Genomic DNA, 16,490 nt, shown 5'->3' on the forward strand with positions numbered 1-16,490 from the left:
AGTCTTTGTCTCTTCATACTGTTTTCAAGGGGGTACACTGCTGCTCCACCAGAGCAGTTATGCAAAGGAAATACATTCTTACTTTTCCACCTGACACAGATATCTTGCCTTAAAATGAAGGTGCAGTTTTTACCACATGTATTGGTAAAACAGGGTCATCTGTGAAGCACCTGAGAACGTCTCAACTTCTGTGCTTTATGTATCTTTTGTAAGGCTTTTAACCTACTTTTATGTAAGAGTTTTAGAAAAAAATTATGGACTGATTAATGAGTGTGTGTAGCAAATTCCTTAATGTTGTCCTTTTTAATTTAAAGGTTGTTAAAGGAGATGGGCTGGCAGGAAGACAGTGAAAATGATGAAACATGTGCTCCACTAACAGAGGATGAGATGAGGGAGTTCCGAGTCATTAGTGAACAGGTAACACTAACTTGGTGTTCCATTATGAACTTGTGGTTGGCTACCCTAAATGCCTACCTTTGAGGAGGATCTGCAGTAATTTTGATGGTTAGGGATGTTGCAATTTCAGTACCGTTTCAGTATTGTGCTTTTGGAAGAATAGTTGCTTTAAAAAGACAGGGAAGCAGTGCTTATTGTAGATAAGGCCTATTCTCAAAATATCGAGGGAAGGGTAAGGGAGTGCTCCTGAGTAGTTTCAGCATTGCTGGTAGTAGAATTGGACAGGCTTTCCAGCTCCTCAGCTTAGCCTGAGGAAGGGGGATTTTATTTCAAGGTTTTTATGCAGTTTCCTTGGTGCTCCAAAATCTGAATTTTCTCAGTTGGAAATTGAGACATTTAATTCACTAGTAACAAAGTCTCAAAGGCAATCTAGATTTGGTTTTTTTAATATTTTTGTTTTTAAAGTAGGAGTGTTGTAGATTCCTGATGGGGTCAGTGAGAGGGAGCTGAAAGGGAGAATCCTGTCCAGTGTTAAATCTGAACATTTGATATTTCCGTCAGTCTAGCCACACGTGTATTAGTTGGAGCATTTTGGAATATTAAGCTCTTAAATGCTTGCTTGTTGCCCAGCTTCTGCACTATGTGTGGAAATGCAGTAATTCCTTTCTTGTTGTAGAACCAGTTGTTTCCTTTCTCTCCGGTGTCTTTGACTTTCGAACTGCATCAGGTAGACAGATTGGGATACCCATCTCTCCCTGCTGCTTCTCCTGTTCTGGGCCCCTTCCTTATTGCAGACCCTGCCCTTCTTGGCACAGATGTTTGCAGCACGGTGGAAAAAGGGCCTGCATTGCAGGAAAGACCATGTGGGAGGAGGGATTGCTGGGGCAACTGAGGGAGGTGGGTGAGAAGAGGGGAAGGTCTTGTTTACTGCAGGAGCTTAGCACAGTTGGAGGTGCTTGGATGCAGGTAGCTGGCCCAGAAGTGAAGACCCTCCAGGGAGTTTTCCTTTGTGTGTATATAGGAAAAGGTAGTGCTGTGTATCCAATGTAGCCCAAAGAGGAACATGTAGATACTGTTGAAATGCAACAAATTGTTGTGTTTAGATTTTTCTTTCTCTAAATACACCTTGTTTTCTCATTTCAGTTACAAAAAAATGGCCTTCGGAAAAATGGCATTTTGAAAAATGGCCTCATCTGTGATTTTAAATTTAGCCCCTGGAAAAACAGCACTTTCAAACCTGCTCTGGAGAATGAGGATTCTGAGACGAGCAGCAGTGATACATCAGATGATGATGATGTGTGAAGACTTCTCTAATATCTGTAGAAGCCCGTTTTGATCTCATGAAAATTTGGGGATGTGTTGTCAAAAAAAATTTCTAATTTATGTAGTAACATACCCACTAGAGGAAGAATGATGGAACTTTTCTCTGAAGAAAGCAAGGAATTTTGTGTTGGGTGTGTTGAACATTACTATAATTTCTTTGTAAACGAATGTTGTAGAATGAGGACTTGGGTTGACCCAGCATTGACTTTCTTCATCACTGAAGCATTTCTGACTAGCAATGTGACAATGTAACAAATCAGACTTTCTCATTTAATAATAAAAACAAAGAATTGTGTAATGTCTTGCAAAGCTTCTGTCTTAAAATGTCCAAGTCTATAAGGAAAAAAATGGCAGCTTGACACTGTTTTGCTTGCCAAGTCATTTCTTTCTTACAATGGAAATCCTTGAGTCCACTTTGTGTGCAAAAAGGGCAATGTAGCATGTTGGCTAAAATCAGCAAAGTGCACTAAAACTCTTCCTTAATTGAGCTGTTGTACTGTTCTACTTCTTCCGCACATAACTGCTCTTTAGCCATTTGTAGTGTAGTTGTTATTAACAGCAAAAGACCCTGATGTTACAGTTCCAAATTTCCAGAACTAGCCTTTAAATTGAAAGCTTTATGGGGTATTGCAAGACCCAGTGTTCTCACAGTGAACACATTTCTTGTGGGAAAATAAGCACTTTGATTTTACTATTCACATGCAGAAAATCATTACACTGACTGGATTTGTCAACTACATGGAAAATAAACTGATGTACAGAGTATTGTCTCAGTGCATAGCATCAAGGGTGTTGTTTTTAAATTTGGTAAGTTTTGTTTGCATTTATATTAAATGTGCTCTGGCAGCAGTGACTGCATTTCAGAATGAGGTAAAAATATTTTCATCACCAGATCCTGCTTTTATAGCACCAGAAGTATATCTATGCAATAAGCACCTGGTTTGCATACTTTATGTCAAAAAACTTCTTTATGATCACACATTTAAAAACTAATATTGTATTATTTATAGTTTTATTTGGTTAATTTTAGTTCTTTGAATATTTTCCACAGGGTTGTACAAACCATGTAGCATTAATTCATAAGCACAACTGCTCTTGGTGATGTCACATACATTTATAACATAGCTTATATATATAAACATTCCCCCTTCAAGATATTTTTGAATTATACTATTTCTTACAGTAATTTGCAATTTAGAACTCTAAAGCAAAAATATTTATAAAGCTGAGATCTTGTCCATATTTAACTTTTTTAGGAAAAGACTGTTTTTATAAGGTGGCATCTGTCAATTTTGGGCCAAAGGTGGTGTGTTTCTTGGGTTTTTTATTAGTTTAAATAGATTTCTGTGCAAGAGTTCAGTTTTTGTCTTGGAACAGGGATGCAGTTGTTGACGTAGTTAATGTTGGCACAATGCATTGAGATACGCCATTTTCTCATCTAAATTTTATCTAAGATGATAAAAATGCTTCTTTTTTGAAAGAGAAAGCTGCCATGTTAGTAATGAAGTCTTTCCTACCTGTATGCCTTATGCACCTTTCTCCTTCCCTCTTCTGCAGTCTTTTTTACTAACTTTGGTACCTTGGTGTAGTCTATTACCTTTTTGGTTTTCACATCCTATCAACAGGATCTTCTGCCTATCCTAATTACTTAGTGGTGTTTGAATATGCTATTTTTATTACTAAGTGAAAACTTTTTTGCTTTGGTATTTCTCAAAGTGGGACATAAACTTTTTCCTTCTTTATTCAGTGTAATAACAAGTGTCACCTCTGTTAATGAACCCTTTGGGAAGATTCTATAATTATAGAAGAATTGTGTTATAAGTAGTGTATAGACTTGGGAAATTTACGGGTTGTAGTTGAGAAAATTCTCTTTAGAGAAAGTAGAAATAAGTTATACTTGGTACTTCCATTTTGCTAGTTTATATTGGGGAAACTGGTAATGGAAGTACTGGTTATAATGAGCTGTGAGCAAAGGAGGTAACAGGAATTGAGCAGTGGTTTCGCTTTGTAGAATGAAACATCTTTACAGGCTTTGTAACTTCTTTTCTGTAAGTCTGTGGCTTCTCTTGTATCTGCTGTGTTGTCCATCTTGGCTCTATACACATGACATAATTACTCTGTACTTTTACAACACTGTGTTTGTATTTTTGTAGTCTGGCATGTTTGATACTGTGATCTGATGTTGTGCAGACACATAGCCTTAACCAACTGATATTTGTGGATTCAGTTTTATATATATGTATACGGTGGTCTGTTCTGCTAGTTCAGAGACGTGTCAGAGGTCTGTATAGCCCTTAGCTTAAATGGTTATCTGCCTACTCTGTTACTTCAGTTTGCCCTTCACCGCAGTATGGAAGTGGGGAAGTTTTGATATTTCCACTGACGAACTGGGTTGCCTTATGTTATATTTACTTATGGCAAAGTCGAGTAGTATGTTGATCCTCTTTTTTTGCCACCTTAAGAAACACTTTGTTTAGTTGCTGACTGAGGAACTGTTTTCAGTTGAGTGTTTGATTTTTTTTTGGAAATGTCACTTGAAACAAAATTTGGTTTTCATATTTTACTTCCATAAAATGTATGAAAGCATTCTTTTGTGCTGTCCCCCTCCCTTTTGTTCAGTGCTTGGTGGATGTAAAGCAGAAGGAAATCTGATTCTCTAGTATGTAACAATGCAACTTTTTCCATGTTTGGCTTTGTTCCTTTCCCAGGGCAATTTTAGTAGTTCGTTGGCCTTTCTTTTCTGTCATATGTAAACCATGATACATTCCCAGGATACATCCTCTCTTGTTTTTCTGGTTGAGCAAATTAAACACCAGCAAGGAAGTCTGCCTTAAAGGCTTAGGAAGTTGGTGAACTAAGCTTGCCCATTCCCTTAGTAGGTTCTAGCAGGCTTTGGATGTTAAAGAATGTCTGTTGGAGATGGTTTGTCAGTGCTGGGCTGAAAGAGCTTGACTTCAATGACAGTAATCACTGATTGCTGCATGCAGACGTGGCACTGCTGTATGATTTACAGTCACTGCCATTTCTCCGTTTCATCCTGTATTGGTAGAGAACAGTATCTTCCTGGTTCCCCTTTCCATCTGTCTTCCAAAGGGAAGATGAGTGGTGAGTCACTCACTGATTTTCTGATCTGTTGGTGATGAGGGATGTGCCCTCCGTGTCTGCTGCTGGTATGGAGGGTACCTGTGTTCATGGTAGGAAGCTGGGGCTCCTTTACCTTGTCTAGAATGACTAGAGGCCTTCCTCACTGACTTGTACAGGGCCTTTTTCTTTTCTAACTGGTAAGAGAAGCTAGTTACCTGTCCTGAAAAAAAGTGTTAATTACAGTAAAGTTGTCCATTGATGCATATTGGACCAAACCAAGATTCTGAAGTAGATTTTTGCTGTTTGTCATCCCAGTCTTTGAGAAATGTTACCAAGTGTGAAGGAAATTGGCTTTTGTTCTCCTGTGCAATTGCCTGTGGGGGAAAAAATATGCTTTATTTATGATGGGGACCTCAACTTTAGTGTTTCATCTTTAAAGAATACCTGTTCTTCAGTAAATACGTTTAAACTGCTGGCTGCTAGAAACTGGAAGGAGAGGTTAGTCAAGGATGTCTTTGTGTTTTCCCTCTTTTTTCTGTTTGCTAGTAGGCAATGGCTGAGGCAGTTACTCAGCTGCAGGGAACTTTTGGTCTGATTAAGGATTATTGCTGTTGTGCACCAAGAATTACTGGCTCATTAGGATGATAAATGTGCTGACTAGCTGGTCAGTTTTCCTTGTGCTGTTATTCATAGTCATCAGTGGGCTTTATTGCAAACTGAATGAGGTTTATTTCGTTCCCTGGATCTCTCTTCAGCCTTCCCTAGAGATAGCTGGCAATGCATTTGCTAAACCAGCACTGGCAGTGATGAGTGAGGCATAGGTGTGTGTCAAAAACTTTGCTTGGTGTCTGGAGTTTTGTGTTTCCTCAGAGATTTGTAAGCAGCTTCTGGGGTCTGTCTCTTAGTGTGTTGCCATCTAGGAAAGACCTTCAGACAGACTATAGAAGAATTCATACCTTCGACCAGTTGGCCAGAAGAGTGTACTGCTCTGTACTGAATTCAGTGCCTACCAAAGCCTGCTTCCATTGCAGTCTCTTGTGCAGATCTGATCATCTGAGGGAGGTGTGAGGTCTTACAGGGTCTGTAGTGAGATGCATTTCTTAAATCCCTATAAAGATACCTGAGAGTATGCTTGCTATTCAGGCTTCATTCTGTATACATCTTCCTTGGACATCCTCTTAGTATGCAGCTATTTATTCCCCTGGCAATAGCATGATTGTTATAGAGAAATGGCATTCCATACTTGCAGGGCAAATGCTCGTTTACTCTCCTATCCTATCCTATCCTATCCTATCCTATCCTATCCTATCCTATCCTATCCTATCCTATCCTATCCTATCCTATCCTATCCTATCCTATCCTATCCTATCCTATCCTATCCTATCCTATCCTATCCTATCCTATCCTATCCTATCCTATCCACTTCAAAGATACAGCTTTGAAGTGGAATGGAGTATTTTCGGCAACTGGTATGATTGCTGATGTCCAGAGAAGGATCTGCACATCAGGCTGATGGAGCTTAGGTCAGTATGGGAGAATTGGAGTTCCCCCTAGGAGGTGTGGGGAGATAACTGGTTTTGGTGGTACTAAGCAAGGCACTACAGAGTTTCAGCTTGGGAAGCAAAGGAAAGCGGACTCCTTCCACTCTGCCAGGAAGCGGTCAGACTTGAGAACTGATGCAAGAAATTCCAAAAGCTTGAAAGATAAACTTAGAGCAGCCTGAAACAGGCCTCTTTGCATCAGGTGTCACCAGAGAGCTCCTGATCTGCTCTGAAGCCAGACAGTATCCACTGTTGGCTTAGTGTTCTCACAGTTGGGTCAAGGAAGGTGATGTAGCTTTTTCTCCTGTTAGTCAGTATAGCTGATAGCAGGACATGAGCTGCAGCTCTGATCCTGCTTATTCTCATATGGTGGCTTTGGTACAATGGCTTCTTTTTGATCTTATTCCTTCTTCTGTGTGATAGCTTGATGTCTGGGAGCTCTGTGCTATTCTAATCTTTGCATCTTCCATCTCCCATTGCTTCCTGTTGCAAAACTGCTGAAGTTAAACCATCTTTAGCAAGTAATGGAACATCTTATTTGAGCTAAAGTGACTGCATCATGGACAGATGAAAAATGCTTGAGCTTTGAGTCATCTGGCATACATGTGCACGGACACTATTTGAACGTAATACAAGGGGACATTGTAGAATTGTTAGCAGTAACTTATTTTCTACACTTGCCATTTGTACCTGTTGGTGTTATTGGGGGCTCTTGTAATGAGTATTGTGTTCTTTCCTGACCAGGATATACAGAACTTAAATTATAGCCAGGCTGAAGGGCCTCTTCATCAATTACCAGGTTCGCTTTTTTCTTGTAACATTGCTTTAGGTAACAAGGTATAGTGTTTGAAAGGATAATGTTTGAAATGAGCTGGTCGGTAAGGAATTGACATGTACTGTAAGCAGCCTACTGAATCAGGCCACTGTTTATGCTAAGCTGTAAACACTTCATTACTAAAAGCTGAGAAATACTTCTGTCTGCATTGGAAAGCTGTTTCAAAAAGAAGCTTGAGTATGAATATGAAGTACACAGGTATTTTACTAAGTCCTCACATGAGCATTTTTCTCTGCTCTGATTTTTTTTTTTCATTGTCCACTTCCAAAGTGGGCATACACAAGTAATCTTTGTACAGAACAAAACGATTTTCTTAGTTGAGGTTAATGAATTAGTTATTCTGAAAATGCAATGTAGAAATACCTTAATGTTCCAGTTTAATTATAAATTAGTATAATTTAATTTTTAGACTTTTGTTTGAAACTGCTGAAAAATGAACATGTTGTTGCAGGTGGAACTGGTGATACTGTGATTATGGATACCTTATGCTGCCACTGCAAGGATCTGTTCTCAGTCACTTAACTGCCAAATACTTAACTTTGTGGGACCAGTTTACCCTGGCTGACCAGGTCACTGGGGATGCAGCTGCAGGGTGGCAGAGCCCAGCAGGTGGACTGAAGGCAGCTAAAACTGGGGAAAACTGAATGGTAAAAGAGGGAAAAGAAGTTTCAGTGGCAAGAATAAATGGGAGCAAACAGGAGAGAGCACAAGCTCATAATCTTGAGAAGAAAGGTCTGCAATATGTTTCCATCCAGGTCATGTAGCTAAAAGTGAGGGTCTTGTCTTCTGATGCCAGTGAAGTAGTTCCTCTCTGTCTCTTCGTGGCTAGTCTTGTGTTAGAAGATTACAGCCAACGGTTGCTGCATGTGATTACCTCAAATTATGCAGTTGCATTGTAAAAGGGTCAAAATCTTAGCTCATGTAGAGGTGTGATGTGGTTCTCTTATTTCTTGTCTCTATTTTTTACATTTTTTTGCTTTATGTTGAGAGAACATAAAGCTGGTCAGGATGTGCCAGCTTTATCAATAAGCAAGCAAGATGTTGATTTTAGTGGATGTTCCTGAAAATTTTTATCTTAATCTTGGTAACTTACTTACTTGAAGGAAATGGACCATACTGTGGGGTAACCATGAGGATGCAAAGGTAAGTGAATGTTGGTGAAGGACTCAGTACAAGAGTACCAGAGGCACACTTACGAGGAGGGGAGTAGTTCTGTTTTTTGTGCACAGTGTGGATAATGTGTTAAGTAGGTAAAACCAAAATACTGAGTAAGGTAGGTGTCCTGCTAGGTGAATGGTATGCGCTTATGCAATTAAAGGCTAACAACGCATGCCTGCAAGAGCTTGAAGGTTGCACAGGCATGTGCTTCCTGGCCTTCAGTCAGAGTCTGTATTTCTCATCTTGCAAGTGCTTGTCCTTAATTTTCTTTGAGTACCTTTCTGCTTAACAAAGGTGGTCCTGATGTTAGGATAGTTTCCTGTTGTATGAATGGGAAAATTAAGATTGAAAAGGGATTAGAAAAAAGCTAGGGCTTCTGTAAAATCCTTAAGGGATTTTAGGAGCAAGCACAGTCCTGTGGGTGAGGATGAGGGCATCCTCCAAGTAACCTGGGGTGTAGAAGTGCCCTTAGCTAAAGGGTGCATCACTGCTAGAGTAGGGCAGGAGTAGGGAAAGGACAGAGCTCTCCGAGGAGACAAGGCTGGTACTTGACTGAAATGAAATAAAAAGAATTATGTGCAGCCTGGCTTAACTCATGCATTGGTCAAAACTGGGCAGCTACAGTGTAGGTTAAATCCGCATTTTTCTTCAGTTTTTTTTTTTTGTCTGGCTGGTGTTAAGAATTCTTAAAGGCAGACAGTCTCACCTTTGAACTTTTTGGCAGATTTTGTGGTGCAGAAACTGAGTCAGTAGCAAAAGGACAGGTCCAGAAGCTGCCTCTCTTGGGCTGAGGGAGCAGGACGTAGACCAAGAAGACTTCACCCACTAGGACTCACTGGCTTCTTCCCCTGGATGCCCAATGCCAGGTAGCAATTACAGCTGGAGCTGGCTTCAAGGAGCGAGGGTGGAGAGACAAGGCTGGAGTAGAAACTGCTCTAATAAAGAGTGGAAAACAATTTATAAAGAAACAGAACAAAGGGCGAAGGGGACTATACAGAGGCATAGCTCCTGGGGCTAGATCTCAGTGTTTAGCAGAAACAGCTGAGTAAAATGAAGGATGGGCATCTTGTCTCTGCTGAATAGAGGGGCTTCAGCAGTGCTGCAGCTGTGGGTCAGGAGCTGCTTGTTGCCTCCCATGTGGGCCTGAGCTGCCTTGTGGGGGTAGGGGAGAAAACTGGCCTCTGTGGGAGAGCCATGAGATCTTGGTGGCCAGTGAGGTCTTGCTGCTGCAGGAACAATGGGTGCCATGTGGGTGGGGGGCTCAGCATGGTTGGGGGGGGCTCAGAAACATGCCTAGGGGAGACGCTGCAAGGAGGAGGAGGAGGACTGATGGAAAGCAGTGGCTTACAGCTCCAGACTGAGCTGGAGGGCTTCGTAGCACAGCCACTACCTGGTGGGGGCAGCGAAGACCTGCAAGCTGGTAAGTTGGTGTCCCAGTGCTTTAATGGTGTTTAAGCCCTGTCAAAGAGTAAACGTGGAAGCAAGCGGAGGAAAAGGGGGTGAAATAGTTCTGGCTGAGCAGTGAGTTGCTGGGCAGTGTCTGAAGGAGGTGTGCGGGTGGGGTATGCGTGGGAGCTGAGCAGAGGAGCCCAGTTCTGCAACTGCTTCACTGTTAATTGTTTAAGAAAAAACTACAAAACCCCATCTCTGCTGTGTGAGGTAACTGTTAGGATTTGCCAAACCAGGATGGGCAAAGTTCACTAACTAATACATAGAAAGCCTCGGCAAAGAAGAAACCTTTTTGACTATCTTTGAAACAGTGGCAATCTTGGCAGAGCTGTGGGGTGATGGGACAAATAGCGTTGTTAGCTTTATTGGGAGGCGAGAGGAGGATGTGGAGATCTGGTGTGGAGAGGTGGGTGGTGAGCGGGCCGAGCCCTTGCTCTGCTGGGCATGCAGGGAGCGCTGTGGGGAGAGCTTGTGTGGAACGAGGAAGGGTATTTCATAACGTCTGCTCACATTAGGGGGGCCCAGCAGCAGCAATATGCTGGCTGCTGTCATCGTCATCTATCAATATATGTGGAGCTAATGGTTATGCTTATAGCTGGTTTTCCTGGTCGTTAATGGTGTAGGGAACAGCAGCTTAGCTCGGAGTGCAGGGAGGGGCCTGTGGGCCTTGCTGCCTGGGCGTCCAGTTGTCCTCTCTGCTCTTGAGGAAGTCTCGTTCCCATGAACTTCTTCAGCATGAGCCTGGTCCTCCCGCAAAGCTCTTCTGTGAATGGCACCTGGATGGTATTAGCCCCCTTATCATGCAAGAAAGCTTGACCACTCAGGGACAGACAGGTCATTTCATCTTTGGCTTACTTTGGCAAGGTCCTAGGCTAATGTCAGTCCTTGGCCAGGCCAGGTGACCTTCCTCTCTAGCTGCTTTGCCAGGGCCTCTGCATGGTCATCCCTCAAGGGTGCTTTCTGTGCCTTAGCTCTGTCCAAAGTGGTGAAAGTCTGGGCTTCGGGGGAGCTCTAGTGACTGCAGGGAGAAAAGACCATGGTGTGGCCAGAGAGAAGAGAGGTGAGCTGCTGATGATTGGTTTTGAAGTATCTCATCCCCAAGAGCAAGAAGCTGCTCAATGTTGTGTGGCCCAGACCTCAGAGCTATTGACACCAATGACCTGAAGTACCGGTGTGACAGGAGGAAAAGTGAACGGCTCCATGCAGTGCAGAAGCAGTATTGCTTAGCCAAGAGAACAAACTTCCCAATCAATGGTCTGGTTTCTATTTTCTTACTTCTAAATAGTATCTTCTGACCATTTCACTCTTCACTTCCATTCCTAATTATTAACTTACCTTGTGTCTCTCTCTTTCTTTCACGGTCTGTGAGTTCTCAAAACTGCCTCTAGCTGTTGCAGATCTTCACTGTATAACATCACAGAATCATTAAGGTTGGAAAAGACCTGTAAGATCATCAAGTCCAACCATCAACCCAACACCACCATGCCCATTAAACCATGTCCCACAATGCCACGTCCACATGTTCCTTGAACACCTCCAGTGATGGTGACTCCACCACCTCCCTGGGCAGTTTATTCCAGTGTCTCACCGCTCTCTCAGTAAAGAAATTTTTCCTAATATCCAGCCTGAACCTCCCCTGGTGCAACTTGAAGCCATTTCCTCTTGTCCTGTCACTAGTCACTTGGGAGAAGAGACCAACACCCACCTCTCTGCAACCCCCTTTCAGGTAATTGTAGAGAGCGATAAGGTCTCCCCTCAACCTCCTCTTCTCCAGACTGAACAACCCCAGTTCCCTCAGCCGCTCCTCATCAGACTTGTGCTCCAGACCCCTCACCAGCTTCGTCGCCCTTCTCTGGACACGCTCCAGCACCTCAATGTCCTTCTTGTAGTGAGGGGCCCAAAACTGAACACAGGATTCGAGGTGTGGCCTCACCAGCACCGAGTACAGGGGCACGATCACCTCCCTACTCCTGCTGGCCACACTATTTCTGATACAGGTCAGGATGCCGTTGGCCTTCTTGGCCACCTGGGCACACTGCTGGCTCATCTTCAGCCGGCTGTCAACCAGCACCCCCAGGTCCTTTTCGGCAGGGCAGCTTTCCAGCCACTCGTCCCCAAGCCTGTAGCATTGCATGGGGTTGTTGTGACCCAAGTGCAGGACCCGGCACTTGGCCTTGTTGAACCTCATCCAATCGGCCTGGGCCCATCGATCCAGCCTGTCCAGATCCCTCTGCAGAGCTTTCCTACCCTCCAGCAGATCAACAGTCCTGCCCAACTTGGTGTCGTCTGCAAACTTGCTGAGGGAGCACTCAATCCCCTCATCCAGATCATCGATAAATATATTAAACAAGACCGGTCCCAAAACTGAGCCCTGGGGAACACCATTTGTGACCGGCCACCAACTGGATTTGACTCCATTCACCAAAACTCTCTGGGCTCAATTTTTTTACCCAGCAAAGAGTACATGAACCCGTGCTGGCTGGGCCTGATCCCCTGGTTGTCCTGCATGTGCCCTGTGAACGCCCTCAAGATGAACCTCTCCATAATCTTCCCCGGCACCGAGGTCAGGCTGACAGGCCTGTAGTTCCCCGGATCCTCCTTCCAGCTTTTCCTGTAGATGGGCATCACATTGGCAAGCCTTCAGCCCTCTGGGACCTCCCCTGTTAACCAGGACTGTTGATAAATGATGGAGAGTGGCTTGGCAAGCTCCTCCGCCAGCTCCCTCAGCACCCTTGGGTGGATGCCATCAGGCCCCATAACTTGTGGGTGTCCAGGTGGCATAGCAGGTCGTTAACTGCTTCCTCCTGGATCATGGGGAGTTTATTTTGTTCCCCATCCTTGTCTTCCAGCTCAGGGAGCTTGATAACCTGAGGATACGTGGCGTGGCTATTAAAGACTGAGGCAAAGAAGGCATTAAGTACCTCAGCCTTTCCCTCATCCTTGGTGACAATGTTCCCACCCACATCCAATAACGGGTGGAGATTTTCCTTGGCTTTCTTTTTGTTGTTGATGTATTTGTAAAAACATTTTTTTTTTTTAATCCCTTACGACCGTGGCCAGGTTGAGCTCTAGCTGGGCTTTTGCCTTTCTAATTCTCTCTCTGCATGATCTCACAAGATCCCTGTACTCTTCTTCAGTTGCCTGCCCCTTCTTCCAAAGGTGCTAAACTCTCCTTTTTTTCCTGAGTCACAGCAAAAGCTCCTTGTTCAGCCAGGCCGGTCATCTTCCCCGCTGGCTCTTCTTACGGGACATGGGGACTGCCTGCTCCTGCGTCTTCAAGATTTCCTTCTTGAAGAAGGTCCAGCCTTCCTGGACCCCTTTGCCCTTCAGGACTGTCTCCCAAGGGACCCTCTCAAGCAGTGTCCTGAACAGGCCAAAGTCTGCCCTCTGGAAGTCCATGGTAGTGGTATTGCTGACCCCTCTCCTTACTTGACCAAGAATTGAGAATTTCATGGTCACTATGCCCAAGAAGGCCTCCGACCTTCACTCTCCCACCAGTCCTTCTCTGTCTGTAAACTGCAGGTCAAGCAGGGCACCTCCCCTGGTAGGCTCCCTTACCAGCTGTGTCAGGAAGTTATCTTCTACACACTCCAGGAACCTCTGAGACTTTCATCTCTGCTGTGTTATATTTCCAGCAGACGTCCGGTAAGTTGATGTCTACCACAAGAACAAGGGCTTGCGACTGTGAGACTTCCGCCAGTCACTTGTAGAACGCTTTGCCTGCCTCTTCATCCTGGTTGGGTGGTCTATAACAGACACCCAGCAGGATATCTGCCTTGTTTGCCTTCCCCTTCATCTTTACCCATAAGCACTTGACCTTGTCATCGTCACAATTGTTGACCTCTATACAATCAAAACATCTCTAAGGTATAACCTATTCTGTCTGTGTATCTCAGGATTCTTCATTGGGGCTCTTCTTATCTGCCCACCTCTCGGGTTAAGCAGCGTTGTCTCTGGCCTCAGCACCATGATGGCTCACCTGTTTCAGGGTGATGCTGTAGAGGTCCTTATGCCCTGTTTGAGCCTCTCTGGCACCTTCCATGTATCTCCTGCCCCTGATTACATTAATCATGCTTTTGAGCCCTCTGCAATGTAGACAGTCCCACTCAATGTGTCACTTCACTTCAGGAGGATGGCATCTGCCTTTGGCAGGTGATGCTGGATTGTGTCATCCATGTGGTCAGGTTTGAAAAGGGCATCCTTATACTTCCTTCCATGCTGTCTCTGGAGGTCAGTGAAATCTCGTTGTTATCTTCCTTCCTAGAGATGGTGCCTGACACTACATCCCCCCGCCTGCCCCAAACCTTCCAAAGTGAAATGAAGCAAAATGAGGAACCTTGACAACTCAGGCTACTCTGATCTCTGCCTGGCTCTTGAACTGTATTGCATGTGAATTGTCTCTGCTCTCCATTGGTCTCTTGTAAGCAGTTTTTCCCAGTGTCTGTATGTTTTCCAGTATGTTAAGGTTCTGGCCTTGGATCTATGGCTTCTAACAAGTACAGTAACACAAATAATGGATGCTGAGACTCATAGGAACAATATTGCAACAGTTGAAATATCTTCCTGAAATTCTTGAAACAATAAGATGTCCTATATTGCTCACTGTAGTGCTGCTGAGGGCACTGACATCCCGTTAGCTCGCATCTAGGTGTGTATTAATTGGGTCTATCGATGTCACTTGAGCAGAAAGGTTTCTAGCTGTGGTCGTGCCTGTGGGCTCCAGGAACCAGAAGAGGGTGCTGGAGATCTTTGGCTGGCTCTGGCTTCTCCTCTGCTCGCAGATTTTGTGCAACTATTATTAGTTAATCTGGTTTTGTTTTTCTAAACTAGTGTAACTAAGTATTCTAGGGTTTTTTAATACTTTACTATACCAGCCCCTAAATGCAGAGACAATTGTACTGTTCATAAAACTGCTCTACTTTGGTATAGTTTATGACTATACTTGTGAAACAACTGAAATAACTGTCTGTTGTTGGTTGGAGTTTGGCTAGAGATGTTGTAAAGCAGAACAGCCTGCATGTATAGGTATATTGCAAATCAAGGAGGGAAAGAGAGTTCTGTTATATTTTTAGGTACACAAACTCTGTGCATGCACAAACATTTTTTTAAAGAAAAGCTGGGAGAAAAATCAGTGGCATTCTCCATTCTGCTGCGATTCTCCCCTGGAGTAAATCTCCTATTTGAAGATTGCTGGTTGCATTCACGTGCTGCAGTGATGCTTTGTGAAACTTTGCGCTTGGGTTTGGGGAAGGCTGATGTTTTTCAATCAAAACTTGGCCTCTTTTCAGAGATGTCTCTACCAGTGTTCAGTGTTCACAATAGGACAGGTATTTCTTTGCTTAAAAAAAAGCAGTTAAAATGGACAACAGAAAAATGCTTTTTCTGATTCAGTTCATCACAAAAAGCTGTCACTATAGGACAGAAAAGATATAGTTTAGATGTGGTCTCATTTATGTATTTGCAGCTAGACTGCTTCTTGTCAGATTTGGGATGAGAAGGGTTTTTACAGTCTGCAACTTGCAGCTCACTTAAAGGGGTTTTCTTTTCCACTGGATATTTAGAAGAAGTTTTTATCTCTCTCCTGCACTGCAGTTCTGATGCTAATGCATGCTTGTTGGAAATGAGCCATGAGCACTTATAACAAGTTTTTGTGGCTTTTGGGCAAAATCTTCAAATCTGGGTGGCTAGCATGAAGCACCTTTTATTTTGACAGGTAATTGCCTAATTTTTCAAAGATGGAGAGCAACTTCATTCCTACTCATCAGTGGGAGTAACAGATACTCACTACAGTTGAAAAGAAGAATTCATGACTGGGTTTCAGACTTTAAATTAAAAGCAATTTTTTTTTAACTATCCAGACCAAAAGGAGTTAGGGAATCAGATTTAGTAACATGCCAGCCTGTCTCTGGGATGTGAGGTGATACTCTGCCTCGCTTGCTCAGGGGGGACAACACCTCTCGCTAGTTTCTCATTAGTTTCCTTTGTCGTCACACTAATGGGGTAAGAGATGTTGCAGGTGTTTGTGTCCTGGGTTAAATGCCCTGTAGTTCCTTGATCACATGCTTGTTTGCACTTGTGGGTACATCCTCCTGCTGTAGGGGACAGAGGTGTGTGGGGCTAGAAAGCTGCTTAAGGATTCTTATAAATAACAATCAAAGGCTACATGTGTAGTGGAGGTCATGCACTTACACAGTACGAAGCTCTTTTATGGTAAGACTTTGGGGATTCATGGAGCCTGCGACTGAAGGAGGAAAGGCTGGCTTTTATCCTGGAATCAGTCCAAGTGAAATAAAGCTGCCTGCTGCTGTTTCCAGCTCCTTGGAAAACATCAGGAGGGGTCCATCCAAGAGGGGAGAAATAAATCCACAATCATTCTTGTTACTTCGGTAGTGGAGGAATCATTCCCCCATCTGCCTGTTACTCAACTTGAGTTAAGGTGATACTCAAGAGCTTTTGCTATACCTCTCATGCAAACCTTCACTTTCTTCACCATTTAAATCAGGGCCTAGATTTTCACTCCTTTAAAACAAAACAAAACACACCTGCAAACAGTCATTTAAAAGAAGCCCTATGCCCTCATCTTTCACCGCTCCGTCAATTGCTTTTTTGCCCTGTAAGAAGAGCTTGGGCACTTCCGTTCTCCCTTTGCTCAGCAGCACTATCATGCAGTGTTTCAAATCTAAAGGATTTCTCCTGGGTATGCC

At 43.5% G+C, this 16,490-nt stretch overlaps 1 protein-coding gene across 2 annotated transcripts in view; it reads left to right on the top strand.

Moving 5' to 3' along the window:
• Nucleotides 1–2,027, top strand: part of GPBP1 (GC-rich promoter binding protein 1) — a 39,000-nt gene extending 36,973 nt beyond the window's left edge. For both annotated transcript variants that reach the window (XM_059833333.1, XM_059833334.1), the window contains exons 12-13: nucleotides 315–417; nucleotides 1,540–2,027. In XM_059833333.1, the coding sequence (XP_059689316.1) occupies nucleotides 315–417; nucleotides 1,540–1,698 (262 nt within the window). In that variant the 3' untranslated portion in view covers nucleotides 1,699–2,027. The remainder of the gene's footprint in view (nucleotides 1–314; nucleotides 418–1,539) is intronic.
• Nucleotides 2,028–16,490: the final 14,463 nt, after the last annotated feature.

The sequence above is a fragment of the Gavia stellata genome, chromosome Z (assembly GCF_030936135.1).
Source record: "Gavia stellata isolate bGavSte3 chromosome Z, bGavSte3.hap2, whole genome shotgun sequence".
Taxonomy (NCBI): Eukaryota; Metazoa; Chordata; class Aves; order Gaviiformes; family Gaviidae; genus Gavia; species Gavia stellata.